The sequence below is a fragment of the Symphalangus syndactylus genome, chromosome 4 (genome assembly GCF_028878055.3).
Source record: "Symphalangus syndactylus isolate Jambi chromosome 4, NHGRI_mSymSyn1-v2.1_pri, whole genome shotgun sequence".
NCBI classification, from domain to species: Eukaryota; Metazoa; Chordata; class Mammalia; order Primates; family Hylobatidae; genus Symphalangus; species Symphalangus syndactylus.
Genome location: NC_072426.2, coordinates 99,861,861 through 99,889,062, shown reverse-complemented (window position 1 = coordinate 99,889,062; position 27,202 = coordinate 99,861,861). Strand labels below are relative to the sequence as shown.

At 54.1% G+C, this 27,202-nt stretch overlaps 2 protein-coding genes across 25 annotated transcripts; one reads left to right on the top strand and one right to left on the bottom strand.

The window, feature by feature from the left end:
- Positions 1-289: 289 nt before the first annotated feature.
- On the top strand, positions 290-16,633 carry ZSWIM8 (zinc finger SWIM-type containing 8). 13 transcript variants are annotated; one of them, XM_063637464.1, is made up of 27 exons: positions 654-992; positions 3,557-3,710; positions 3,983-4,077; positions 4,254-4,426; positions 4,604-4,711; positions 4,843-4,924; positions 5,059-5,179; positions 5,845-6,046; positions 6,194-6,369; positions 6,729-7,423; positions 7,526-7,722; positions 8,454-8,585; positions 8,733-8,912; positions 9,015-9,198; positions 9,424-9,507; positions 10,379-10,503; positions 11,606-11,846; positions 11,945-12,103; positions 12,208-12,436; positions 12,612-12,901; positions 13,061-13,284; positions 13,827-14,315; positions 14,847-15,006; positions 15,132-15,308; positions 15,475-15,594; positions 15,852-16,030; positions 16,156-16,633. In XM_063637464.1, the coding sequence occupies exons 1-27, from the start codon at positions 785-787 to the stop codon at positions 16,357-16,359; spliced, it is 5,388 nt and encodes a 1,795-aa protein (XP_063493534.1). In that variant the 5' UTR covers positions 654-784; the 3' UTR covers positions 16,360-16,633. The 13 variants fall into 13 exon arrangements, with proteins under 13 accessions (XP_055131694.1, XP_055131697.1, XP_055131696.1 ...); XM_063637463.1 differs by having other exon boundaries at positions 9,409-9,507; XM_055275720.2 differs by having other exon boundaries at positions 9,409-9,507; positions 14,847-15,030; positions 15,920-16,030.
- NDST2 (N-deacetylase and N-sulfotransferase 2) lies at positions 11,343-27,041 on the bottom strand. Of its 12 annotated transcripts, none has more exons than XR_008657222.2 (16): positions 26,640-26,989; positions 25,970-26,073; positions 22,551-23,893; positions 22,275-22,362; positions 21,827-21,981; positions 21,459-21,644; positions 21,070-21,198; positions 20,756-20,938; positions 19,928-20,024; positions 18,748-18,871; positions 18,429-18,603; positions 18,038-18,208; positions 17,821-17,930; positions 17,523-17,625; positions 12,653-12,919; positions 11,343-12,420 (listed from the first exon to the last, which is right to left on the bottom strand). XR_008657222.2 is itself a non-coding variant. In XM_063637521.1 (16 exons), the coding sequence occupies exons 4-16, from the start codon at positions 23,553-23,555 to the stop codon at positions 17,289-17,291; spliced, it is 2,652 nt and encodes an 883-aa protein (XP_063493591.1). In that variant the 5' UTR covers positions 23,556-23,897; positions 25,841-25,895; positions 25,974-26,073; positions 26,640-27,041; the 3' UTR covers positions 16,755-17,288. The 12 variants fall into 12 exon arrangements, 9 of the variants coding, with proteins under 9 accessions (XP_063493594.1, XP_063493595.1, XP_063493596.1 ...); XR_008657224.2 differs by lacking the exon at positions 11,343-12,420 and adding an exon at positions 15,339-15,395 and having other exon boundaries at positions 12,762-12,890; XR_008657227.2 differs by lacking the exon at positions 11,343-12,420 and adding an exon at positions 15,339-15,395 and having other exon boundaries at positions 12,762-12,890; positions 17,858-17,930.
- Between the last annotated feature and the right edge of the window lie 161 nt (positions 27,042-27,202).

Genomic DNA, 27,202 nt, shown 5'->3' with positions numbered 1-27,202 from the left:
ACAAAAAACGGTTGAGTTACTAGACCCAAAGGCCGTATGGACAAACAGTACAACCATTTCCTGAAATCAAATGCATTCTTTTCTGATGTTTCCCCAATTAGACCCTATAAAAAGGTCGGCTGGATTGCAGACTTCTGGACTACGATTCCCAGAAGGTGGTGCGGCCCTGGGGCCTATCTAGAGTTAAGACAATAACTCCATCCAATAGTTCCTGTCCTCTCCTGACAGCCTACAATTCCCAACATGCATGGCGGCTGTTTATTCCTTGGGGACATTACGGACTCCGAGTTATTGCTGGGATCTGTAGTTGCTTCGTATAACGTTGGGGGTTAGCTTCCTCTTATGGTGTCTGAGGGTGGGCTCGAGGGAAAAAAAGCAAATGCAGCAATTAAATAAACGTGTCCCCTACATCCGCCCGTACCCGATCCGGATCCCGAGCGCGCGAGGGCGGAAGTGGTGGTGGCCCGCGCGGCCGGAAGTCCAGATCAGCTGATGGGGGAGGCGGCTCCGCAGCCGCCTAGAGGCCCCAGCCGCTGAGCGCTTCGTCCCGGCCCTAAGTCTCGGAGACTGGCCAAGATCACCGCTTGCACCGCGCTGTTGGGCGAGGCCCGGTCCCGTCTCTTTCTCAGGCCTGAGATTCTCGCCCGGCACGGCCGCCCTGAGCGCCCCGGCCACCCCCAGCCCCGGCTCGCCCCTCAGGCCCCGGGCCTCCCCTCAACCCCCGGCCGGCGGCCCAGGCCCCGGATCCGCGGGGGGGGACCCGGCCCCGGGGGGTGCGGGCCCCATGGAGCTGATGTTTGCAGAGTGGGAGGACGGAGAGCGCTTCTCATTCGAGGATTCGGACCGTTTTGAGGAGGATTCGCTCTGTTCCTTCATCTCCGAGGCCGAGAGCCTCTGCCAGAACTGGCGGGGATGGCGCAAACAGTCAGCGGGGCCCAATTCCCCCACTGGCGGCGGTGGCGGAGGTGGCAGTGGCGGTACCAGAATGCGAGGTGAGAGTGAGCTGGGGGGAAGAGGAGCGGCAGGCCCTGCTTGGGCCTCGCTCGGGAGCTGTCCGGGACCAGGAGCTGTCCCCGACCAAGAGCTCTCTCTTCAATCAGGGGAAGAACGGGGAGCTGTCCCCGGCCGGGAGCTGTCCCCGACTGGGAGCTGTCCCAAGCTTAGAACAGACTTCAGAACTCGCTTTTCCGGCCTTCCTGGGGTGGGCTGGCTTCTCCACACCTGTGTGTGTGTGTGTGTGTGTGTGTGTGTGTGTGCGCGCGCGCGCGCTGTGGCAGGGAGATCCTGTGGACAGAAAGTAAATCTTTTGTCACTCCTTTGCCTTAGAGATGGCATAAGGGAGAAGAATCTTGTCTTTGACTTGGGAATACTTAAGTGAGTTCAGTCTGAGGCATACCAGAAAGTAGAGCGAAGAGAATGTGGGCAGGGGGCTGATTGTGAAGAAGTGACCACTTGTGGCTTGTCACCGCATTGCAAAGTGCATTGGAAGCTTCTTTCTTCGGGGTGATCATCTCTGATCCCAGAAGCACCAAGAAGGGATCCCACCCAGGGGAAAATAGAGGTGAACTGGCCTGCCAGAGATTCCATAGTTCATAGGTTTAGATCATAGGCTTTGCTTCTGGCCATGTCAAATATCTGTCAGAAGCCAAGGCTGGGACTTGCCTGCTGTGCCTTCCTCATGGCACAGTTTTTGTCCTGGTCCTCAGTGGAAGCTGGCTTTTTTCAGTAGTTAAGATGTTTAATTTATGTGATTGTACTCAGGCCTTTCCAAGAGTCCTGTTTTCCAAACTGGCTTGTGGAGATTTCTGGTGCTCCTTTGGGACAGAGAGAAATTTACATATATCACTTTTTTTTTTTTTTGAGACGGAGATTTGCTCTTGTTGCCCAGGCTGGAGTGCAATGGCACGATCTCCGCTCACCGCAACCTCCGCCTCCCCAGTTCAAGCGATTCTCCTGCCTCAGCCTCCCGAGTAGCTGGGATTACAGGCATGTGTCACCATGCCCGGCTAATTTTTGTATTTTTAGTGGAGACCGGGTTTCTCCATGATGGTCAGGCTGGTCTTGAACTCCCGACCTTAGGTGATCTGCCCGCCTTGGCCTCCCAAAGTGCTGGGATTGCAGGCGTGAGCCACCGCGCCTGGCATATATATCACTTTTTAGGAGTGGCGGAGTGGTGGCATTCAGCTTCAGTTGGAGAGAGGATATGTCCTGTGTACACACACACAAACACACACAGATCATAGGCAGTTTTACCATGGGTCTTTTGTGGCCTTCCAGCTTCTTTCATATTTGAGTATGTGGGTGGTCTTGGGGCTTAGTGCCCCCTCACTTTGAGGGAAGTAACTGAAGTCATAGTGATGAAGATTGTTAACATATTGGTATCTTCCTGGTCAGGTTAAAATCTGGGAAAACATGCCATATTACCCCAATCCCCCCACTTCAGTCATGCACTTGTAAAATAAAGGGGTTGGCTGGGTGTGGTGGCTCGTGCCTGTAATCCCAGTACTTTGGGAGGCTGAGTCAGGTGGATCACTTGTGCTCAGGAGTTTGAGACCAGCTTGGCCAACATGGTGAAACCCCGTCTCTACTAAAAATACAAAAGATTCGCTGGGTGTGGTGGCACCCACTTGTAATCTCAGCTACTTGGGAGGCTGAGGTGGGAGGAAAGTTTGAACCTAGGAGGGAGAGGTTGTGGTGAGCCAAGATGGCACCAGTGCACTCCAGCCTGGGTGACAGAGTGAGACTTCATCTCAAAATAAAAAAAAAAGGGGTTAAATTTTTTAAAAAGTTTCTTTTTAATTCTGTGATTTTCTGATCTATTAATGTGACTAGCAATTTTGTGAGATGTACAGTTTGTCATGTTATCGCTGCTTTTTGATTAAAACACCGTGGAAAACCTTGAGTGGTAACTTTATCTTAGTCCAGGTGATTCCAGTTGCAGCAGTAGCTAGGTCCCCTGCGATAACTCTTTCCCCTTGAGGGTTTGCAGTGTGGGAAGTTGTCATTTAGGTGTGCCAAAAGTGGTCTGGCCTCTCGTGCTTCTTGAGATCCCTTCTGGGCTCTGGTCTATCTTTTCTCCTTAGCTGGGGGCCTACAGTCATCTAGAGTAAAAGGGATGGTTAAAAAAAAAAAAAAAAAAAGGCAGTCAGAGGCAAGAATGCCACAGGAGAGACATTAACCATGTAATTTGAATTTAAAATGCTCGTGGAATATGGGAAATTCAATGCTGAGCAGGGTTACTTGCTAGGGTCCTGGAACGCACCTGTCTGGCCAGGAGTTTCTTAATATATCTCTGGTATCTTCTGTTCTAGACCTTAGGTGTAGCCGGCTGTGGGCTGGGGATTGTCCAGCTCCCCTTTCCCATGTGGAGCCTTAAGGGTTAGTGTATCCTGATAGGGATCCTGATAGGGGGATCCCTAGGACTTTCATCCAGGTCTTCTCTTTCTTTCATAGTGAAGGTGAGGCCCAGGATGTTGTACTGGCATGAGTGCCAAGAAACCATGGCCCTTTTCATTTCCTATTCTCTTTCCCCTGATCCCAACCATTGTTTGCAAAGATGGACTGGTGATCCCATTGGTGGAGCTGTCAGCAAAGCAGGTGGCATTTCACATCCCATTTGAAGTGGTGGAGAAAGTTTACCCACCGGTTCCTGAGCAGCTACAGCTCCGAATTGCTTTTTGGAGCTTCCCTGAGAATGAAGAGGACATTCGGTGAGGCCAAAGGACTGATGGTGGGGAGTGGGGTCCTGATACTCCACACTGTCTGCTGGGTTTCCCATAGAACAAAGGAGACATTGTATTTGGGGCAGTGGTAAGAGGAAGACAAGGGAGGGATTGCCTGGGATTCCGCTCCCTCCCCCGCACCCGCCGCCCAGGGGAAGGAGTGAGGCTGGGGAGAGAGTGCCTAGGGCATTGTGGTCTCTGACAGGGTCTGCCAAAGGTTATTTGCTGAGTTGTGGCTGTGTCCTCTTCTTTACCCCCAGGCTGTATTCGTGCCTGGCCAATGGCAGTGCGGATGAGTTTCAGCGAGGGGATCAGCTCTTCCGCATGAGGGCTGTGAAGGACCCATTGCAGATAGGTGAGTGGGCCATCATGCCGTGTGGCACATCCTGCTCCTCCCATCCCCTGGCTTATGAAGTAAGAACACACCGCAAGAAGCTGGAGCATGTTGTCTGAATAACTGCAGGGCCAGGGTCAAGGGCAGATACCCAGGTCTTGACAGCGCTCCCTGACCACGCCCCCATTTCTCCCCAGGGTTCCACCTGAGTGCTACAGTGGTGCCACCTCAGATGGTCCCTCCTAAAGGGGCCTACAACGTGGCTGTGATGTTTGACCGCTGCCGGGTCACTTCCTGCAGCTGTACCTGTGGGGCTGGGGCCAAATGGTGCACCCACGTCGTGGCACTCTGTCTCTTCCGCATCCACAACGTGAGGCCCTCCCAATTTATCCCGGCCCTATCCTACACTCCATCCCCCTCTTCTCTGCTGCATGCCTGGCTACAGTGTGAGCCCCCTCGCCTCCCCTGCTCTGCCTCTCTGTCCCCCAGCTCCAGCTCCAGCGAGCCTGTTCTCAGATTGTTCCATTTTTCTCTGTGTCCCCTTCAGGCTTCTGCAGTCTGCCTGCGAGCCCCAGTCTCAGAGTCCCTGTCCCGGCTACAGAGGGACCAGCTGCAGAAGTTTGCTCAGTACCTCATCAGTGAGCTCCCTCAGCAGGTGGGTGAGGTCGGCACCCGCTCCTGCAATTAGCTCTGGGCCAGGCTGCATAGCAGTCTTCCTGTTAGGCCCAGGCCTCCATGGGTTCACCTAGGCCGTGTTCTGCCTGCCTCTGTCTCTTTCTCCCTCAGATCCTCCCCACAGCTCAGCGTCTCCTGGACGAACTCCTGTCTTCCCAGTCAACAGCCATCAATACAGTGTGTGGAGCTCCAGGTGAGTGTGGTGAGAAAGATTGGCAGTAGGAAGAAAGCAAGCTTGTAGTGCAGAGCGCCATTTACTCAAGGCTTGCTGTTGTCAGGCGAATCCAGGCCCCTATCTCTAGGTGACTGACTGCCTGTCATCCTCAGACCCCACAGCAGGGCCCTCAGCATCGGACCAGAGTACTTGGTATCTGGATGAATCGACACTCACTGACAACATCAAGAAGACACTGCACAAGTTCTGTGGCCCCTCCCCTGTGGTCTTCAGGTAAATTGGATCTCTGCATACCTGTGTTTGTGGTGGAGGGGAAGTGTCCCTCAGGCTGATGACAGATCCTTTCTTCTGTTCATGACTGTGACCCCTACCTTTTATTCCCTGAACTGGCACACAGTTGTCACTAACAAATTGATGGAAGATGATGACCTTGTACAGTCACAGAGTGGTCTGCTCTTACCTAGCAAGAGTTCCTTTTCTTCCTTTGATGGATCAGGAAATGGAGGCAGAGAAAGATTTAAAGAGTTTTTGTGGCTGGGGGCGGTGGCTCATACCTGTAATCCCAGCACTTTGGGAGGCTGATGTGGGCAGATCACCTGAGGTCAGGAGTTCAAGACCAGGCTGGGAACATGGCGAAACTCCATCTCTACTAAAAATACAAAAATTAGCCAGGCGTGGTGGCGGGCGCCTGTAATCTCAGCTACTTGGGAGGGTGAGGCAGGAGAATCGCTTGAACCCAGGAGGCGGAGGTTGCAGTGAGGTGAGATCGCGCCATTGCACTCAAGCCTGGGTGACAGAGCAAGACTTGGTCTCAAAAAAAAAAATATGTTACAGATGTCCTTTTCTCTCTATCTTCTGTATTTTGGGGCCAGAAGCCCTTTTAAGTTTGATTCAGCCCCATCTTACTGTCATGGTTTTCTGTTCCTCTGCTTTTACAGTGATGTGAACTCCATGTATCTGTCTTCCACGGAGCCGCCAGCCGCTGCTGAATGGGCATGTCTACTGCGCCCTCTGAGGGGCCGTGAGCCAGAGGGCGTCTGGAACCTGCTAAGCATCGTGCGGGAGATGTTCAAGCGGAGGGACAGCAATGCTGCCCCCTTGTTGGAAATCCTCACTGACCAGTGCCTCACCTATGAACAGGTAATCACCCAGCGTTGGGGAGCCCCATGGTGGCTCATTCTCTCCCTCCCTCTGCCTCATCCTCCTCTTGCTGAAATGGACTCTGGGAGGGCTACTCTGCCTTTCTCTGAGCTCTCAGGTGCAGCTCACAGCCTTCTTTGTCTCCAGATAACAGGTTGGTGGTATAGCGTACGTACCTCAGCCTCACACAGCAGTGCCAGTGGGCACACGGGCCGTAGCAACGGGCAGTCAGAGGTGGCAGCCCATGCCTGTGCCAGCATGTGTGATGAGATGGTCACACTGTGGAGGCTGGCCGTGCTGGACCCTGCACTCAGCCCCCAGCGGTGAGTCTCCCCTGAGGCTCACCACAGAACTGAGCCTGGGCCAGCTCAGGACAGACTGAGCCTTCATCTCCTTGTTTGCACAGACATACCATGATTTTAGTCCTCGGGAAATGGGAGGTGCTGAGCACTGGTGTTAGCAGTGATTTATGAGTCCTTTTTCTGAGAGGCTTTCATCCTTCCCTCCCCTAAATAATACCCACTTTTCAAAATTCTCCAGTGTTTCAGTGATGCTTATGGGGCTGGGTCAAGAAGTACTTTCCTGTGTCCTTTCCCTGTGCCCCTCTTTGGGGCGTACACATACTCCATGCCCATCCTTTCCCAGTAGCCCCTCAGCAGCCTCCTGCCCCTTGTTCCCACAGGCGCCGGGAACTGTGTACGCAGCTGCGGCAGTGGCAACTGAAGGTGATTGAGAATGTCAAGCGGGGCCAACACAAGAAGACGCTGGAGCGACTCTTCCCTGGCTTCCGGCCAGCGGTGGAGGCCTGCTACTTCAACTGGGAAGAGGCCTACCCACTTCCTGGTGTCACCTACAGCGGCACTGACAGGAAGCTGGCACTGTGCTGGGCCCGGGCCCTGCCCTCTCGGCCAGGTGCCTCCCGCTCTGGGGGCCTGGAGGAATCCCGGGACCGGCCCCGACCCCTTCCTGCTGAGCCAGCTGTGCGGCCCAAGGAGCCTGGGACCAAGCGAAAGGGCTTGGGTGAGGGGGTCCCCTCATCACAGCGGGGTCTCCGCCGCCTCTCAGCTGAAGGGGGAGATAAAGCTCTACATAAGATGGGTCCAGGTGGGGGCAAAGCCAAGGCACTGGGTGGGGCTGGCAGTGGGAGCAAGGGCTCAGCAGGTGGTGGAAGCAAGCGACGGCTGAGCAGCGAAGACAGCTCCCTGGAGCCGGACCTGGCCGAGATGAGCCTGGATGACAGCAGCCTGGCCCTGGGCGCAGAGGCCAGCACCTTCGGGGGATTCCCTGAGAGCCCTCCACCCTGTCCTCTCCATGGTGGCTCCCGAGGCCCTTCCACTTTCCTTCCTGAGCCCCCAGATACTTACGAAGAAGATGGTGGTGTGTACTTCTCGGAAGGGCCTGAGCCTCCCACAGCCTCTGTTGGCCCCCCTGGCCTACTGCCTGGGGATGTCTGTACCCAGGACGACCTCCCTTCTACAGATGAGAGTGGCAATGGGCTTCCCAAAACCAAAGAGGCAGCCCCTGCAGTTGGAGAGGAGGATGATGACTACCAGGCTTACTATCTGAATGCCCAAGATGGGGCTGGGGGCGAGGAAGAGAAGGCCGAGGGCGGGGCTGGGGAGGAGCACGACCTGTTTGCTGGGCTGAAGCCACTGGAACAGGAGAGTCGCATGGAGGTGAGGGGATGGGAGGAGGGAGGGCTGGGTGCACCTTAGCCACAGCTGGGAGGGGCCGACTAGCTCTAGTTGGGAGTGTCAGAACCATCAGCAGGACTGTGAGAACCCTGTTGCAGGCGCCGAACTGGCCTCCCTGCTTTCAGTCTACTCACTTTACTACTTCCACATGGATTTTCCTGAAATGTGATGGTGTCACTCTGCTGCTTAAAACCCTTCAATGGGTTCCTGTTGCCCTTACGATAAAATGAAAGTGCTTGGCATGACCTATGAGGGTCCACTTGATCTGGTCTTTGCCTGCTTTGCCAGCCTCACTTGGCTGCTCTGTCCTTTGCACTCCAGTCAGCTGAACCATTCATGCTGCCATGCTCTCTCTTGCCTTCAGGATTTTGGACAGATTGACCTGTCTGCCTGGAATGCTCTTCCCCATTAGCCCGTGTTTCTCCTTCAGGTCTCAGGGATCTTAAAGATCACTTCCTCTAGGGAGTCTCTCTGATACTGTCCCTGTGCCCCAAGATATCCCACCTGCTTCCCCTTGACCTTTCCGCGTAATAGCTGGCATCACAGTGGTGTGTGTGTTTATGTATCTGTGTCTCTAACCAGAGCTCCTATGGAGCGGCACAGGGCCTGGCATGTAGCAAGTGTTCAAGGAATGTTGGCTGCATGAGTGAGCATGATGTCCTGCTCCTGGAAGTTGGGACTTTAACCTGTCTGGTCCCATGTCCTCCCTCCAGGTACTGTTTGCCTGTGCTGAGGCCCTGCATGCGCATGGCTATAGCAATGAGGCCTCCCGTCTCACTGTGGAGCTTGCCCAGGATCTGCTAGCCAACCCACCCGACCTCAAGGTAGAGCCGCCCCCTGCCAAGGTGAGAGAGACCCCCTTCCTCTACCTTCCCCTCCCCCACTTACCCCCAACCAGCTCCCATGCCCCACCCCAAGTGAGAGCCTCCTTCTATCTCCACCAAAGTAAGTCAGAATCATCTGCCTGTCTCCTGTGTTTCTTCCCTTTCTAGGGCAAGAAGAACAAGGTATCCACGAGCCGTCAGACCTGGGTGGCTACCAATACCCTGAGCAAGGCGGCCTTCCTGTTGACAGTGCTAAGTGAGCGTCCAGAGCACCACAACCTGGCCTTCCGAGTTGGCATGTTTGCCTTGGAGCTACAGAGGCCTCCAGCTTCTACCAAGGCCTTGGAGGTCAGAGGCTCCATCTCAGCCTTGCATTTCAGTCTCTTTAGAGTCTTGCACCTTGATCTGTATTGATACACCAGAGGTCTGAGCTCCTTCCTGTGCCCTCAGGTGAAGCTGGCATACCAGGAGTCTGAGGTGGCTGCCCTGCTCAAGAAGATCCCTCTGGGTCCAAGCGAGATGAGTACCATGCGGTGCCGGGCAGAGGAGCTTCGGGAGGGGACACTCTGTGACTATCGGCCTGTGTTGCCTCTCATGTTGGCCAGTTTCATCTTTGACGTTCTCTGTGCTCCAGGTATGGTGCCTGACCCTACAGTAAGTGGGGAACTGGGGTAGGGGTAGCTTTCTATAAGGAAAACCAAGAACCCCAAGGTTCTGAATCACCTTTAGGACCCATCAGGCAGCTTCATGGGTAGGTCTGTGATGATGAGGATTTTGGGTTCCCTTGCATTTTTTCCCGTGCATGATACTTCTGTCTGCCTGACTTACCCCAACTTTTATACAGTGGTTTCTCCCACAGGTTCCCGGCCCCCAAGTCGCAACTGGAACAGCGAGACACCTGGGGATGAGGAGCTGGGATTTGAAGCAGCAGTTGCTGCCTTGGGTGAGTCTTGAGCACATCAACGAGCTAAGCCTGGTTCAGGTCTTGAAGGACATGAGACCTGTGCCTTGTTTTGAAGGGCTGCATGGTAATGGGAAGGTCAGGATGACATGTGTGAGCCAACTAGTGCCTGTAAGACAGGAATTCAGGGCAAAAATGTGTGCTATGTGGCCGGGCGTGGTGGCCCATGCTTGTAATCCCAGCACTTTGGGAGGCTGAAGCAGGAGTTCAAGACCAGCCTGGGCAACCTAGCAAGACCTCATCTCCACTAAAAAAAAAAAAAAAAAAAAAATTAGCCAGGTGTGGTGGCACATGCTTTGTGCTGCCAGCTACTCCAGAAGCTGAAGTGGGAGAATGCTTCAGCGTGGAGATTGAGGCTGCAGTGAACCGTGATTGCACCACTGCCCTCCAGCCTGGGCAACAGAGTGAAACCTTGTCTCAAACAAAGAAAAAAAAAGTTGTGTGCTATGGGTGTTGGGTATTGTAAGGGCAGTAAAACAAAAATCTAGGGAAAGGCCTAAGGGAAGTGGTAGAATATGGAACTGGGTTAAAAGATCGGTAGGTCCTAGACCAGCGAACACCATGAGTAAACACACAATGCAGTTAAGTTTTCATGACAATGAGGAGGCTAGCTTCCCTAAAATGATAAGTACATGCTGGGTAAGCAGATTAGACCTGGTTATGAAGGTTTTGAAAAGCACACCAGAGCTTAGGCTGGATATAATAGTCAACGAGGACTTCTATAGGTGACATGGGTTGGACTGAGGGAACCCCTTACCTCATATGCTGATGGCTTGGGAACCCTGGACTCTTACCTTTGCTGTCTTGGGAATTATGTCTACTCTCAATCCCCATAAGGTCCTCTTTCTTACAGGCATGAAGACAACAGTGAGCGAGGCAGAACATCCCCTGTTATGTGAAGGCACACGTCGGGAGAAGGGTGACCTGGCATTAGCACTAATGATCACTTACAAGGACGACCAGGCCAAGCTTAAGAAGGTACGAGACTGGGGCTGGGTGCGGTGGCTCACGCCTGTAATCCCAGCAGTTTGGGAGGCAGAGGTGGGCGGATGGCTTGAGCCCAGGAGTTCGAGACAAGCCTGGGCAACATGGCGAAACCCCGTCTCTACCAAAAAATACAAAAAATTAGCAGCTGGGCATGGTGGCACATGCCTGTAGTCCCAGCTACTCGGGAGGCTGAGGTGGGAGGATTGCTTGAACCCAGTAGGCAGAGGTTGCAATGAACTGGGTTCACACCACTGCGCTCCAGCCTGGGTGACAGAGTGAGACCCTGTCTCAAAAAAAAAAAAAAGGTAAGGTACTGGGGCCTTTGACAGGCAGAGAAAGAGAGCACATTTTACTACCTTTCTCAGGGAGTTTCCAGTACAATGAGAAAAGTGCTATTTTAGGCTGGGTGCAGTGGCTCATGCCTGTAATCTCAGCACTTTGGGAAGCAGAGGCGGGAGGATCGTTTGAGACCAACCTGGCCAACATAGTGAGACCCTGTCTCTACAAAAAATTAGAAAATTAGCCGGGCATGGTGGCGCACGCCTGTAGTCCCAGCTACTCGGGAGGCTGAGGTGGGAGAATTGCTTGAGCCCAGGAGTTTGAGGCTACAGTGAGCTATAATCATACCACTGCACTCCAGCCTGGGCAACAGAGCGAGACCCTGTCTCTTAAAAAAAAAAGAAGAAGAAGAAAAAAAGAAAAGTGCTCTTCTGTCCATAGGAGGTAAGTAGGGAATCTTGGGGACATCTCATAAAGAATAAGAGAAGACCAATTGTTCTTATAAGAGTGCTTGGGCATGGGGTGGAAGAAGAGAAGCAGAGGGCATAAAGTCATTCATTCACTTATTTCAGTATTTATTGACTATCAGTATATTCTGCCCTGTGGTGTTAATGGAGGATACCAAGATATGTTGGGGTTGAATAAGTTACAAAAAGACATGTAAACCAGGAGGTCATCCTGTGGTTGTAACTGGGGAAGTCTCCCTGAGGATGTAGCAATTGGCCGTTTCAAGGAGAAAGGAAGGTAATAGAAGTCAGGAGCTAAAGGGCATCCTGTCACTGCTTCTCTGGAGGTCACTGCTTCTGTCTTCCAGATCTTAGACAAACTCTTGGACCGAGAGAGTCAGACACATAAGCCACAGACGCTGAGTTCTTTCTACTCATCTAGCCGCCCAACCACAGCCAGCCAGAGGTCTCCTTCAAAGCACGGGGGCCCATCTGCCCCAGGGGCCCTGCAACCACTGACCTCAGGCTCTGCAGGGCCTGCTCAACCAGGGAGTGTGGCAGGGGCTGGGCCAGGCCCCACTGAGGGCTTCACAGAGAAGAATGTGCCTGGTGAGGTGGGGGCACTGGGCAGGGGGGATGAATGGTATGGAGCTATGTTGAGGTCCCCTTTCCTGGGCTCATCCCAGTGTCCTGTTTTCCTCACCTAGAGAGTTCCCCACATTCCCCCTGTGAGGGTCTTCCATCTGAGGCAGCTTTGACCCCAAGGCCAGAAGGGAAGGTTCCTAGCCGCTTGGCACTTGGCAGTCGTGGAGGCTATAATGGACGGGGATGGGGGTCCCCAGGACGGCCTAAGAAGAAGCACACAGGTAGGACAGCCTGTGGGCTAGCATAAAGGGAAGGATAATCCTGAAGGTTGGAGTCTAACATCTGGGACTCCTGACTTCTGAGACTGACTTCTCTTGGGGGTTAGGCATGGCCAGCATTGACAGCAGTGCCCCTGAAACAACATCGGATAGTTCCCCCACCTTAAGTCGGAGACCACTTCGAGGGGGCTGGGCCCCCACCTCCTGGGGTCGAGGTCAGGACAGTGACAGCATTAGCAGCTCTTCTTCGGACTCCCTGGGCTCCTCATCCTCCAGTGGAAGTCGCCGGGCCAGTGCCAGTGGAGGAGCCCGGGCGAAGACTGTTGAAGTTGGCAGGTCAGTGGGAAGAACTCCCCATCTTCCCTGATCTGGCCCACCCTCAGAGCCACACCCCTAGTGCAATCCAACCATTGTCTCCCAGCATCCTCACTTTCCCTGGTCCTTCCCAACCTACCTGGATACCCATTTCAAAGAAACCCCAACCCCCGTCCCTACCCCATTGCCCCTTCAGGTACAAGGGCCGCCGCCCCGAGAGTCATGCCCCTCATGTACCCAATCAGCCATCAGAGGCAGCTGCACACTTCTACTTCGAGCTGGCGAAGACAGTGCTGATCAAGGCAGGGGGCAACAGCAGCACTTCCATTTTCACACATCCATCTTCCTCAGGGGGCCACCAGGGTCCTCACCGCAACCTGCACCTTTGCGCCTTCGAGATTGGGCTTTATGCCCTTGGCCTGCACAACTTTGTTTCTCCCAACTGGCTCTCACGTACTTACTCTTCCCACGTTTCCTGGATTACAGGTAAATCATTTGACCTGACTTGGGTATGGAAGGGGGATTAACTGGTGGGGATAAGAGCCTTGTCTTTGTGGGGTTACTGATCTGATAAAAAGACATTATTCTCACACCCCAGTGGTGCCCACACTAACCCAATTCTGCCCTTCTCTCCTTTCCCCTAAGGCCAGGCCATGGAGATAGGCAGCGCAGCCCTGACTATACTGGTAGAATGCTGGGATGGGCACCTGACACCCCCTGAGGTTGCATCCCTGGCTGACAGGGCATCACGAGCAAGAGACTCCAATATGGTGAGGGCAGCAGCAGAGCTGGCCCTGAGCTGCCTGCCTCATGCCCATGCATTGAACCCTAATGAGATCCAGCGGGCCCTGGTGCAGTGCAAGGAACAGGTATTTCTACGGGCAATCTGGGAACCTCTTCTGGGGCATCTGGGCAGGGAGGTTGGGCATGGGAAAGCTAAGGGCTCAGCTCTTGATTCCCGTATCCTGGAGTTTACATTTGATTGTTGGTCCTCTCATGGCGACATTTTACCGATTAATGTGCTTTCACACCCATCTTCCTTTACAACTCAAAGGTTAGATTTATTTCTATTTTACAGATAAGGAAATGGAGGCCTACAGTTCAGGGACCAAGATGATCACTCAGGATAGAAAACTTAGGGAAGGCCTCATACATATAAGACTTGAATGGGAGGGGGCTGTTAAATTAGTTTGGAACTGGGACTATAACCTGGGTCTTGACTCATTTTGGTCAGTATTTATTCAGTGTGTGAAGCACTCACTGCTTTGATAACAGACTCTAAGCATTGACACTGACCTCTGATGCCTCCCTGGGAATGAGACAGCTCTGAGGGAGACATTGGAATCTCATCTAACACCATCCATGTGGTAAAGGCCTTTCCCCCTTAACACTCTGTGCCCCTCTCTTCCAGGACAACCTGATGTTGGAGAAGGCCTGCATGGCAGTGGAAGAGGCAGCTAAGGGTGGGGGCGTGTACCCTGAAGTGTTGTTTGAGGTTGCTCACCAGTGGTTCTGGCTATATGAGCAAACTGCAGGTGGCTCTTCCACAGCCCGTGAAGGGGCTACAAGCTGTAGTGCCAGTGGGATCAGGGCAGCTGGGGAGGCTGGGCGGGGTATGCCTGAGGGTAGAGGGGGCCCAGGGACTGAGCCGGTTACAGTGGCGGCGGCGGCAGTGACAGCAGCAGCCACAGTGGTGCCCGTCATCTCGGTGGGGTCTAGTTTGTACCCGGGTCCAGGACTGGGGCATGGCCACTCCCCTGGCCTGCACCCCTACACTGCTCTACAGCCCCACCTGCCCTGTAGCCCTCAGTACCTCACTCACCCAGCTCACCCCGCCCACCCCATGCCTCACATGCCCCGGCCTGCAGTCTTCCCTGTGCCCAGCTCTGCATACCCACAGGTGAGACCAGTGTTCTGCTGGGGGGCAAGGCATGGGAAAATACTGGGAATTCATAGGGGGTTGGAGTGGAGTACTCTGGGAGTATAATTGGGCAGTCCGAGAGTCCTGGTGAGGTGGTGGGAGTCTGGGGGACCCAGCCCAACTAAAATAAGAAATGACGGCTGGTCATGGTGGCTCATGCCTGTAATCCCAGCACTTTGGGAGGCCAATGTGGGTGGATCACTTGAGGTCAGGAGTTCGAGACCAGCCTGGCCAACATGGGGAAACCCTGTCTCTACTAAAAATTAGCTGAGTGCATGCCTGTAATCCCAGCTTCTTGGGAGGCTGAGATGGGAATCACTTGAACCTGGGAGGCAGAGGTTGCAGTGAGCCAATACTGTGCCACTGCACTCCAGCCTGGAGGACAGAGCGAGACTCTGTCTCAAAAAAAAAAAAAAAAAAAAAAGGCAGGATAGCAGCTTGTGGGGGTGAAGCAGGAGAGCAACATCCTAATCAAATTTGGCATTTTCCCCCTGTTCTTCCTGCCCCTAGGGTGTGCATCCTGCATTCCTGGGGGCTCAGTACCCTTATTCAGTGACTCCTCCCTCACTTGCTGCCACTGCTGTGTCTTTCCCCGTCCCTTCCATGGCACCCATCACAGTACATCCCTACCACACAGAGCCAGGGCTTACACTGCCCACCAGTGTGGCCTGTGAGTTGTGGGGCCAGGGAACAGGTGAATGGAGGGGAGGCACACTGGGCAGGGGAGGTGGGGAGGGAATGTTCTCTGTCTCTCTTTGGGCTCTGAATTCCTCACATGGCTCTCACCCCACTTAGTGAGCAGTGTCCATCCAGCATCCACGTTTCCAGCCATCCAGGGTGCCTCACTGCCTGCCCTGACCACACAGCCCAGCCCTCTGGTGAGCGGAGGTTTTCCACCGCCCGAGGAGGAGACACACAGTCAGCCAGTCAATCCCCACAGCCTGCACCACCTGCATGCTGCCTACCGTGTTGGTGAGAGGACATCCCTTTCTGTGTTCCTACCTGTAGTTGTGCCAGTGGCTCTTCAGAGGACCCTTCCTCTAGCTCTTCATTTGTTTACTGTGGGGTCAGGTGGCAGGTTGGGGTAAAGGGTGAAGAGGATACACCCTACCATGTGCCCACCCTTATCATCTCCCAGGAATGCTGGCACTGGAGATGCTGGGTCGCCGGGCACACAACGATCACCCCAACAACTTCTCCCGCTCCCCCCCCTACACTGATGATGTCAAATGGTTGCTGGGGCTGGCAGCAAAGCTGGGTAACACCTCCCCTCCCTAGGACCATTGCCCCCCCCCAACCTGCTGTCCCCACCTTCCTTATCCCAGACCTCCTTCCTAGCTCTTGCTCAGAGTTGAGGCCTTGGTCGGGTATGTGTGCGTGCGCGGGGGGCGGAGGGTTACCTCAGCTCCTGGGGTGGAGGGAGGCTGTCTGCCAGGCCAGAGCTGAGATCTGTAAGTTGGGTCCCTAGGGCAGAGGTGGCCACCCCCGTCTCATGCCCCTCCCCCTGCCCCCCAGGAGTGAACTACGTGCACCAGTTCTGTGTGGGGGCAGCCAAGGGGGTGCTGAGCCCGTTTGTGCTGCAGGAGATCGTCATGGAGACGCTGCAGCGGCTGAGTCCCGCTCATGCCCACAACCACCTGCGTGCCCCGGCCTTCCACCAACTGGTGCAGCGCTGCCAGCAGGCATACATGCAGGTGACAACCTAGAATTATGGAGCAGGGTGGAGTACTTCCTGGGTGGTCTTGGACCAGAGGGAAGGGAGGCAGGGCCTCGTTCTGTGCTTTGTACTAAGGCTCATCCTGCACACATCCTTCTCCAGTACATCCACCACCGCTTGATTCACCTGACTCCTGCGGACTACGACGACTTTGTGAATGCGATCCGGAGCGCCCGCAGCGCCTTCTGCCTGACGCCTATGGGCATGATGCAGTTCAACGACATCCTACAGAACCTCAAGCGCAGCAAACAGACCAAGGAGCTATGGCAGCGGGTCTCACTCGAGATGGCCACCTTCTCCCCCTGAGTCTTTCACTCTTAGGGTCCTATACAGGGACCCAGGCCTGTGGCTATGGGGGCCCCTCACACAGGGGGAGTGAAACTTGGCTGGACAGATCATCCTCACTCAGTTCCCTGGTAGCCCAGACTGACAGCTGCTCTTGGGCTGTAGCTTGGGGCCAAGATGTCTCAGACCCTAGAAGCCTAGGGCTGGGGGAGACAGCCCTGTCTGGGAGGGGGCGTTGGGTGGCCTCTGGTATTTATTTGGCATTTATAAATATATAAACTCCTTTTTTACTCTAGTCGACCTGGACCTTTCCCTTCTTTCCAAACTCCATGTGCAGATGAACCTTGAACTGGGGGGAAACTTCTGACACTTGCTTTAGTCTAGGTTTTTCCCACTCCAGGGAGGCAGACAAAACAGAAAAATAAGGATGTTTATTAAGGACATTTCTAGCCCACAGCTAGGGCTCATACTCAGCTCTATGAGCCACTGTCCGACCTCATCCCCATTCAATGTGAATGACATTAGGGAGGCCGGGCCACAGGTAGATCCCACTGCCTGGCTAAAGGGGCCATAGCAAGGGGTCCCTCCCATGCAAGGGGTCTCTCCCATAGCCAGGTATAGATAGATACACTGCTGTGGATGAAGAGGGAAATCTCATTGGACTAATACATTCCCCTACACCCTGCCTGGACCCTCTCATTCCTCCCCACCTCCCAAGATGATGGGTCAAAGGTACCTAGTAGTATTATGTGGGGTACCAAAGGAAGCCCCTTTATTCGCCCCAGAACTGTGGGAAAAGGATACCCTTCCCTTCTCAGCCATCTCAGGCCTGGGGGCTACTGAGGTAGAGGGGGAGGGGCCAGGCCACTCTAATCCCCCTTGTGGGCCCTGCTCTGGACCTGCCCCTTAGGGAAGCAGGGGGCATTTTGCTGGTATGGGAGGCTGGGACATCAGCCCAGACGGGAATGCTGCAGTTCTTCCCGAAGCCATGAGGGCACTGGCTGTCCAAGCCGGCTCAGCAGCTTCGACAACTCCAAATTATGGTTCCGGAAAAAATCCGTAAGGAAAAGACGGGACTGACAGGAGAAAATGAAGGCAGAAATGGTAAGAAGTGGGACACTAGTGGGACACAGAATCAGATCCTGGAAGTGGAGAGGGATTCCCCTGACCCTGGCTTTACTTACCTCAGTGTCCATATCTGGATACCTCCGGCCTTTGCTCCGGCCTAGACAGCGAGTCTTACCACCTTCAAGTCCCTGGCACCAAAATCCCTTATCGTCATCAAACCTGCTCAACAGGAAGAGGCCATGAGGTGGCAGGGAAAAGAGAAACTCAAGTTCCATAAATGCACAATGCCCCTCCCTGCCCACAGGGACACGTCTCTCCTTGTGAGACAGAGTAAATCTATGTCTCTAACAGACATGGTCAACCTGCTTCCCCATTTCCCACACAGTACTCCTCCCCTGGGTCATGCTCTCCCACCTGAGGGTCCGTGTGTAGTTCAGAAAGGGTGTGATACCCAGGAACTTCTGGATGCTCTCCATTGAGGCTGCTGGGTTGGTACGCAGCTCTTGCCCATCCACAATCAGCAACTAAAGGGACAGGGATGTGATTCCCTCTATATTCCTAAGAAGCCTCAGGGCTGAAGGGAAGAAGAGGGGAAGGGGAACCCCACTGAGGGCTCTTGTGGGGATTATACCTGTCCAGAGGGGTAGTAAGTCAGCCAGCGTTGTAGATGGGTAGAATAGTAGCCAGGGACAAGACAGCGGTTCTGCAGGGAGCGTAGTGCCAGAGGGGTCTGGGAGGAGGCTGAAATCACCTGATAGAAGGTATAGTTCAGAGCAACTGGGTCTCCGTGGGCTCGCTGATGCTGAAGGACAAAGAGAAGGAAGGTGAAGGACTGGTGATTTGACAGTATTATTCTGCCCTTACGCTTGGTCTGGTGACAGCACAGCATAGGTACCTGTCCCCAAGGCACTAGTTAAGTTTCTCTACCCTCACTCCTTTCTCCCTCTCCCCTGCCCCCAGAGGGGCAGTCACTGTCCCCTCTCCCCAACCTTTAGCCTGTGTGTCCCCAGCTTCAGGCAGACCTGGTACCAGGAGTAGGCCCTGTCAGCAGGGTTGGTGAGCACTGTGATGATCTTGGCTCGTGGCAGGAGGGCAGCCCCCCGCCGTGGTACAACCTCTGAGTCAAAGTAGGTGGCACTTTTTTCAAATAGGAAATCAGTGCTGGCATTGGAAGGAACAGGGAAGAAATCCATGTACCTAGGAAGTAGCACAGAAGAGAGAGAAGCAGAAAAATATGCAGAGTGAAGTGGCCGGAAGTCTGTGCTGAGGGAAGCTGGAATGGGGTATTTTGGGGGAAGGGAGTGTTCCTCTGAGGAACATTCAAATGGGGCCCAGTCTCACCAGTCAATACCCTTGTGGTAATTAGGGCCGTTGAAGAACTGAATCTCCTCAAATGTGCTGGGGCTAGGGAAGCTGCTAGTTACAGCTGGGTGCAGGCTCAGGAAGAAGTGAATAGCTGTAGTCCCTAAATGGGAGAGAAAGACCAGGCCATTGTGGGAGGGAAGCCAGCTCAACAGCATAAGCCTGAAGGAAGTGAAAAAATAACCACTCTGGGTAGGAAAATCCCCTATGGCCAAACTACAATGATAGGAGGCAAGTCTGAGAGAGGCCCAGGGAAGGGCTAAAACAGTGGTTCTCTGCTTTAACTGTGCACCAGAATGACTTGCGAATCTTGTAAAAACACCACATGATTCTGATATACAACCAGGGTTAGGAATCACTGCCTCAAGAGACTGGATCAATGAGGGGTGGGCATAAAAGGAGTTCTTTTCTCTCTTAAAAATTCAAATTAATGCCGGTCGTGGTGGCTCACGCCTGTAATCCCAGCACTTTGGGAGGCCGAGGCGGGCGGATCACGAGGTCAGGAGATCGAGACCATGGTGAAACCCCGTCTCTACTAAAAATACAAAAAATTAGCCGGGCGCGGTGGCGGGCGCCTGTAGTCCCAGCTACTCGGAGAGGCTGAGGCAGGAGAATGGCATGAACCCGGGAGGCGGAGCTTGCAGTGAGCCGAGACTGCGCCACTGCACTCCAGCCTGGGCGACAGAGCGAGACTCCGTCTCAAAAAAAAAAAAAAAAAAAAAAAAAAAAAAAATTTCAAATTAAGGCCGGGTGTGGTGGCTCATGCCTGTAATCTCAGCACTTTGGGAGGCCAAGACAGGAGGTGACTTGAGCTCAGGAGTCCGAGACCAGCCTGGCCAACACGGTGAAACCCCCGTCTCTACTAAAAATACAAAAATTAGCCAGGTGTGGTGGCACCTGCCTGTAATCCCAGCTACTGGGGAGGCTGAGCAGAATTGCCTGAACCCGGGAGGTGGCGGTTGTAGTGAGCTGAGATCGTGCAACTGTGCTCCAGCCTGGGCGAAGAAGTGAGACTCTTATCTCAAAAAAAAATTGTTTTATTAAAATTAAAAATACTTTTTTCATTCCTGTGATTACCTGGAGAGAGAAGAGAGTTCCTTGACAAAAGGATCCTTTGGGTTTAAGGCAGGGCAAGAGAAGTTAGCTAAGGATACTTCACCTGTTTTCTGGGGTCCCACAATGAGGAATTTCGGGAGACGATCACAGGTTTTCTCCTTGGACCAGATATCTTTGTGCCTCTTGTCATCACAGGGATTCTGAAGCCAGGGCCAATAATCAGATAAGGCCTAGTCTTTTTTTTTTTTTTTTTTTTTTTTTTTTGAGATGGAGTTTCGTTCTTGTTGTCCAGGCTGGAGTACAATGCATGATCTCGGCTCACTGCAACCTCCGCCTCCTGGGTTCAAGCAATTCTCCTGCCTCAGCTTCCTGAGTAGCTGGGATTATAGGCATGTGCCACCATGTCCGGCTAATTTTGTGTTTTTAGTAGAGACGGGGTTTCTCCAAGTTGGTCAGGTTGGTCTCAAACTCCTGACCTCAGGTGATCTGCCTGCCTCGGCCTCCCAAAGTGCTGGGATTACAGGCGTGAGCCACCGTGCCCGGCCTAGCCTAGTCTTTTCTTAAACCCCCACCCCGGCTGGGCGCAGTGGCTCACATATGTAATCCCAGCACTTTGGGAGGCTGAGGCGGGTGGATCACCTGCAGTCAGGAGTTCGAGACCAGCCTGGCCAACATGGTGAAACCCCGTCTCTACTAAAGATACAAAAAATTAGCCGGGCGTGGTGGCGGGTACGTGTAATCCCAGCTACTGGGGAGGCTGAGGCAGGAGAATCACTTGAACCTGGGAGGTGGAGGTTGCAATGAGCAGAGATTGTGCCATTGTACTCTAGCCTGGGTGACAGAGCGAGATTCTGTCTCAAAGAAACAACAACAACAACAAAAAACACTCCACCCCTATCATGTCTCTCATCAGACTGAGCTCCACCTTTACCTGCCAAAGGGGGCTTCGCTCCTGAGGGAAAAGTTCAAAGTACTTCTGTGCAAGCGGGACAGGAGGAAGGGTCTGTAGGCGCAGCCGTGTCCAACACTGGAGGAAGCGCACCAAGCTCTCAAAGGTGTACAGGCCCAGCCGGTCATTTCCATAATTGGACAGATGGGTCATAAAGATGCTGATCTGTAAGGGGGTACCTGCATGTCAGATTTGGAGAGCCTACCCCACCTCTGAATTAGCCTTGGTGAGTAAAGGTCCCAGCCTGCAAACACCTTGGCTCTCCAATCTTCTAGCCCTTCCTCTCAGCACCTTACCGGATTAAGCAGCACCGTCAGAAAGAGCTCTCCACCTCGGATGCTCCGGTCTAGTTCACGAGAGCCTCCAGGATACTCATTATAGAAGATTGTGTGAGTGAAGAGGCCACATGTCTGCCGGGGCAGCACCTGGAGGGAAAAGAAAAAACAGATGAGATTTGAAAGATAGAATGAGAAGTAGATGGAGGACACCGGGATTTATAGAGGACTGAGTCTGAAGTTACAGCAATAAAGCTCTTACTGAGGGTGTTAAAATTTTTTCACCTTTCTACCCCCAATTATGTACCCCCATACTTGGACTGGCAGTTGATAGAGAACATAGGTCAATGCAGGTTAAAAGCTGTCTAAATGTGAGAGTTTGATTCAAGCTTGTATTGGGAGTCCCTCACCATAATGCCATTGTGAATGAAGCCACGGCGGTAGCGGGCAGGGCGGAGATGGGGATACTCCTCAGTGCTGGTCACCTGGATGCCCCACACGGATTTCCAGGCCTCATAGAGCTGCGTGTGGATGGGGTACACGCCCGAGTGGTGGGGGGCCACAGCATACCCCAGGTCCGTGGGAATCCCATGCTCCTGGGAATGGCATAGACTCTCACCAGGACCTGGTGAGGTTTGGGGAGTAGAGGGTAAAGAGGGTGGGGGAGCCTCCAAATAAAGAAAAACGCAAAGGACAGGAAAAGGGTAGCCCATTAGGGGAAGGTAGAAAAGGAAGCATGGCTGGGAGAAAGTATGGGGAAGAGATCCAAGGGTCTCACCAGAGCAAACTGTTTGTTGAGCCTCATCTGGTCAGCCAGCACGGAGCGATTGTGGAAGAGGTGTGGCTGCATGTGGCTCCACATGTGGGGGAACCACCAGAACTCTTTGCGGTGCTTCAGCAGCACGTCGTCCCCTGCGTCCTCCTCTTCTGTCCCTATGACCACACGCTGACCACTGACCACGCCAGTCAGCCCGTTCCCTCCTTTATTTTCTAATAACACTGACCACCTTCCATCCCTGATCCTTGCCTAAGACTTTCTATTTGCCCCACTGCCAACTTGCCATCCAGCCACCCATGTGAACCTAAATTCATGCCCACCACTAGCTCCTCACAGCAGTCTGACCCCAAACCTTGACCCTTTTCTCCAACTTGTCTGCCCAGGGAGGTGGACAGTGAAGGGACAGGTCAAGCTATGATATGCCAAAGGAGTAGGAGAATAAGCTCACCAGTATGATAGAACTTGCCCGAGAAGCCCAAGTTGAAGGTGAAGTTGGGGACTAAGGTCCTGAGTTTGTTCTGGGTGGTCAACAGAGCCTGGGAAGAGTAGCAGGGACAAGAGAAATCAGGAGAGCACACTGAACAGGAAATACATGAGAAGCAGCATTCTTCCAGCTTGGAAAGGCAGGGAGTGTACCTATGACAAGCTCAGAATCAAGGAAGGGAGTCTGACAGGCCAGAGTGTGAATAGCTTCTAAGAAAAAAATGTAAGTAACAAGACTGACCTCAACATCAGCCACCTTCATGCGGGTCCCTTCCTTGCCCACAAAGATGTCATCGATGTCTACCAAGATGTAGCGGTCAAGGTCCAGGCAGAGGCGCTTGCCAGTGAGGTATGCAACAGCATCAACGAAGATAAGTTTGTGGAGCCAGAAGGAAAGGCCGTGACCAAAGAGCACCCGCTGGATGCCATCATGAAGCCCCAGGTCCTGTACCACAGTGGGAAGCCGGGCCCGACGAAGAACTAGTCCTGGCACTGGGGGCTCAGCTGGCCGAAGGCTGGCAAGAAGCACTGGTTCATATGTACTATGATTGGATTGGAAGATGGTCCAGTCATCACCAGGCAGTGGCCCTGGTTCTAGGCGGCTGGGGCGTGTGAGATGCAGTAGCGGGGCAGAAGGATTCACTTGGTAGTCCTGGAGCCCCAAGTTTGAGTGTAAAAAAAGGGGAAAGCCCTTGAGCTGGGCACTCAGTAGGCTGTGCTCGTGGGCTCGGAAAAAGCCAATGATGCCCACACCATACTCCACGCAGTACCGGTCTAGCAGTTCCCGACTCCAGGCATCCAGGTTGACATACTTGAGCAGGTTCTCATAAATGACCAAGACATAGCGGCCATGGGTATTATCAGTCAATGTGGGCATGTCCCCTCGGCCAGGTGCCAACTCAGTGCTATAACGAAAACGACTAGACTCCAGGATGGCCACAATTTCCTGCCCCAGCTGTGAGTATGCACTCTCCACAAACACAAGGACCACGGGTTCAGTTCGAGCTGTCTCTGGAGGCCTGGGGGGCCGAGGTGGAACTGGAGGCCGTGCAGGGCCAGGACCAGCTGCCCCACCACTGCTGCAGTCTCCCAAGGGCAGGGGCAAGGGTTCCTTGGCCTTAGGGCTGGTGGACACATAATAAGCCAGGAAGCCCATGGAGCCCAGGCTGAAAGCGATCAGCAGCAGTATGAGGCGGTGCAGTTCCAGCTGCCGAGCTGGGCGTACCACCTTCCACAACTGGAGCATGGCGGGGGGAGGAAGGGAGGGAGGAATGGGGACCACCTCAGGGGATGGGAGGTAGGAGTTCTATAGGCTAGGACTGTCTTGGAAGGGTAGAAGGATAGGAAAATAGGGGACAGGGATTCCCTCAGGGGGAGTTTCCTTAAGAGGTGGAGATGAGTCCCCTTAGTATAGGGTAGGGGAGGTAGAAGGGGAAGCAGGGGGCAACTATACAGAGTCCACTAGTCTCAGGTCACCATGGCCCCCTGGCCCATGGCTTCAGGCTGCAAATCTTGCCAGGCTCTCCCCTTGGCCCTGGCTGAGCGCCTCACATCAAAGGTCAGCAAAGTTCAGTCTCTTCCCCTCTACCTGTAAGACAGAGAAATCAGTGGGTTACTCCTCCCTCTGAAATTGTCATTAATCCATTCTCCTCCCCATCCCATCTCTTACCTCCTGCTTACTGGATAATCTGTTCAAAAAAAAAAAAAAAAAAAGTCTCCTATAGGAGAATCTACAAGCTGAGTCCTATACCTTAGCTTCACAGCTTGTTCCCTTTCCCTTTCTTAGAATACCCAAATGAATGTCCAAATTCTCCTCTCTAAGCAAAGCTCAGAGATGGAGCAGTATACGCAAATGATAGAAAGGAACAAATCTCCCATCGACAAGAGGCTAAATATCCTGGGAGGCTAAAAACAGGCCTGCTCTGAAAGGAGTTCCTAGCCCATGACTGAGCAGCTGGCCAGCCAGCAACAGCTCTGATCTTTCTGTGAGGAAGGGACAGAAAGCCCCGGAAGTCTTCAGAAGTCCCATGCTCCAACGAAATATCAGATAAGGAACTCATGAGTCTGTTAATCTTCCTCATCAATCAAACCCAGTATCACAGCCAACAGCGTTAACGAACTTGCAGTCAGGTGGACACTATGGTGGGGGAGTTCAAAAGGAAAGAGCAATCCTCATGATAGGTAATCATTCTTCCAGTTTCCAAACCCAGAACTTAGGGACTCCCTTACCCGTTGCTTGTGAAACATTACCTGCCCCTGACCTTCACCTCAACTTTGCCAGTCAGGAGATAAAAATGTAACCCCTGAGCAGGCCACACACTGGGTGCTGAGAAAAGCCAGACAGCTGAGTCCACTCTAGTTCTCCTTCCTAACTTAGCCTAAGTGGTTCTACAACCCTATTCCTAAACAGCTCAGAAGAGTCCCTGAGCTAGCCTGGAGAGACATGAGGTATTGAGTCCAGTTACACAAACAGAACAACTTGAGTAAGGACTGGATGACAGAGAGCAACAGGAGCTTAAGTCACATCCAACCAATGACAGAAGGGAAGAGGACAGTGTGATCAGAAGCCACAGTTTTAAGGAGGTCTAATTTTGGGGATCTCTTTTATTATTTTTAAATAGAGTCTTGCTCTGTCACCCAGGATACAGTGTGCTGGTGTGATCATAGCCTACTGCAGCCTCAAACTCCTGGGCTCAAGTGATCCTCCCACCTCAGCCTCCCATGTAGCTGGGACTACAGCTTTGCACCACCACGCCCTACCAATTTTTAATTTTTTTTAGAGATAGGGGTCTTGTTATGTTGCCCAGGCTGGTCTTGAACTGCTGGGGTCAGACAATCCTCCGGCCTCAGCCTCCTGAGTCTGTTCTTTTTCTTAAATCGACTGCTTCTGTAAGCTTTATTGTCACTATCCCCACCTCAGCCTCCTTGCAAGGCTGGCAATCCCGCTCTACCACCCACCCCCAAACGCACACATCTCAGGGGTGGTAAGGCAGAGCCGAGGTCCTTCAGAATTGACAGAGATTATTTAAAAACAGTTCAGGACAGGCATGGTGCCTCACGCCTGTAATTCCAGCACTGTGAAACGCCAAGGTGGGTGATCACTTGAGGTCAGGAGTTCGAGACCAGCCTGGCCAACATGGTGAAACCCCATCTCTACTAAAAATACAAAAACTAGATGGGCGTGGTGGTGGGCGCTTGTAGTCCCAGCTACTCAGGAGGCTGAGGCAGGAGAATCACTTGAACCTGGGAGGCGGAAATTGCAGTGAGCTGAGATTGTGCCACTGCACTCCAGCCTGGGTGACAGAGCGAGACTCTGGCTCAAAAATAAAATAAAATAAAATAAAATAAAACAGTTCAGCTTTGGCCTAGGTAAAACAACACGAGAAGAGAGCTGGGGCAGAGGATCAAAATGGTGACGGGAAGGAGTGAATGCTAAGAATTTGATGCAACTTTAGAGAAAACATTGTAGTGAGGAGGTCACTGACGAGAAGCTGATACTCAGGGTGTATCACCCCGTATTTGAGAACTTACAGCTTGCCAGCCATTCTTCTAAGAGCTTCACATATATTTAATCTTCACACCAGCCCTAAGAGGTAGGGAAAAGGTACATGCTCCATTATCCCCATTTCACATATGAGTAACTCAGAGAAGCTTAGAAACTTGCCCAGGATCACACAGCTCAGTTGGTGGGAGGGCTGGGATTCGACGTCAGGCCTGTCAAGCTCCAGAGCCGCGTTCTTAGCCGCTGCATTTTAGCTTCATATCTGGAAGAAGCAGCAAGGATTAGGGAAGGGGCGCCGGGAGCGCCGCAGGCCGGGCCAGTGAACACTGAGGGCCAGTAGGGCTGGGCGGGGTGGGTGTGTGCGGGAGGTCTCTGAGGATGGCGAAGCCAGACGGGGGCCGGGCCCAGGCTTGGGGAGGCCAGGACGGCCGGAGAAGCGGCGCAGAGGCTGCGGGCGCCGAGGGGGCCCGGGGCTGGCCGGTGGAGGGGCCCCGCCGAGAGGAGACGGGGGCACAGGTGGATGCGAAGAGCGCACCGGATGTGGGACACCAAAGGGGAAGGGGCCACGGGCGCGCGGCGGCGACTCTGGGGTGACATCGAGACAGCCTCTGGGCTGGGAGAGCCCTGAGGGAAGAAGAGAGCCCGCCTGGTCCGGAGGGGAGCGAGGCGGTTCTGAGGGAGGCCGGCGGAAAGGACCCGGGGCACGGCGCACGCTGGGCCGCCCGGGACGACCCTGCGGGTGGTGATGGTGGCAACATCCAGGGGAGTCCGTTGGGGGGGCCTGAGCGCGACCGTAGGCGGGGGGGGGTCTCCTCAAGGGCGGCTCACCCGGAGGACTGGGCGGCGTCCCCGCTGTCCCCGGGCTCCGCCGCGTCCCGGGGCTGCCCGGCTTCCCTGCTTTCGGGGCCACGGGCCGCGTCGCGGCTGCTCCGCCATCTCCGAGCGAACGCTCTGCCGCAGCCTGGCCCAACCACCGCTCCCACCGGGGGAGGCGGCGCGCCGCCGCTGGTGGCACCCGCTCGGATCCACCGGCTCCGGCCCTAGCAGCCGCGCGACCTGGGTGCCGGGAAATCAAGCGGCCCTGCGCAGTGCCGGGCCGAGCCGCGGCCTCCGAGACGGCGGGCTCCGCGCCCCGCCCGCGGAAGCGCACCCCCTCCTCCCCGCGCGATGGCACCGCCGGCCGAGCGTCGGGGACCGCGACTTCGGAGCAGGGGCGGGCTCAGGCCTGGGCTCATCCACTCAGCCCCGCGGAGGGGGAGCCGGGCCGGCCCACTCGGGGGGAGGGGAGGGGAAGAGGCGGAGCAGCCTAGCCGGAGGCGGGACCAGGGGCGGGGCGAGGCTCTCAGCCGGCTCCCAGGGAACCCACCCTCCCTCCCCGCCCCGCCCCGCCC

What these genes read in the sequence shown, in the direction of transcription:
- ZSWIM8 (XM_055275725.1), top strand. Translation starts at nt 785, where the DNA reads ATGGAGCTGATGTTTGCAGAGTGGGAGGACGGAGAGCGCTTCTCATTC. An exon ending in CCCTCCCCTGTGGTCTTCAG is followed by an intron (nt 5,180 to 5,844) that starts GTAAATTGGATC and finishes CTGCTTTTACAG; the next exon opens with TGATGTGAACTCCATGTATC. An exon ending in AACAGGAGAGTCGCATGGAG is followed by an intron (nt 7,723 to 8,453) that starts GTGAGGGGATGG and finishes TCCTCCCTCCAG; the next exon opens with GTACTGTTTGCCTGTGCTGA.
- NDST2 (XM_063637521.1), bottom strand. Translation starts at nt 23,555, where the DNA reads ATGCTCCAGTTGTGGAAGGTGGTACGCCCAGCTCGGCAGCTGGAACTG. An exon ending in TCAACAAACAGTTTGCTCTG is followed by an intron (nt 21,645 to 21,826) that starts GTGAGACCCTTG and finishes TGCCATTCCCAG; the next exon opens with GAGCATGGGATTCCCACGGA. An exon ending in ATCCAGATATGGACACTGAG is followed by an intron (nt 17,415 to 17,522) that starts GTAAGTAAAGCC and finishes TTCTCCTGTCAG; the next exon opens with TCCCGTCTTTTCCTTACGGA.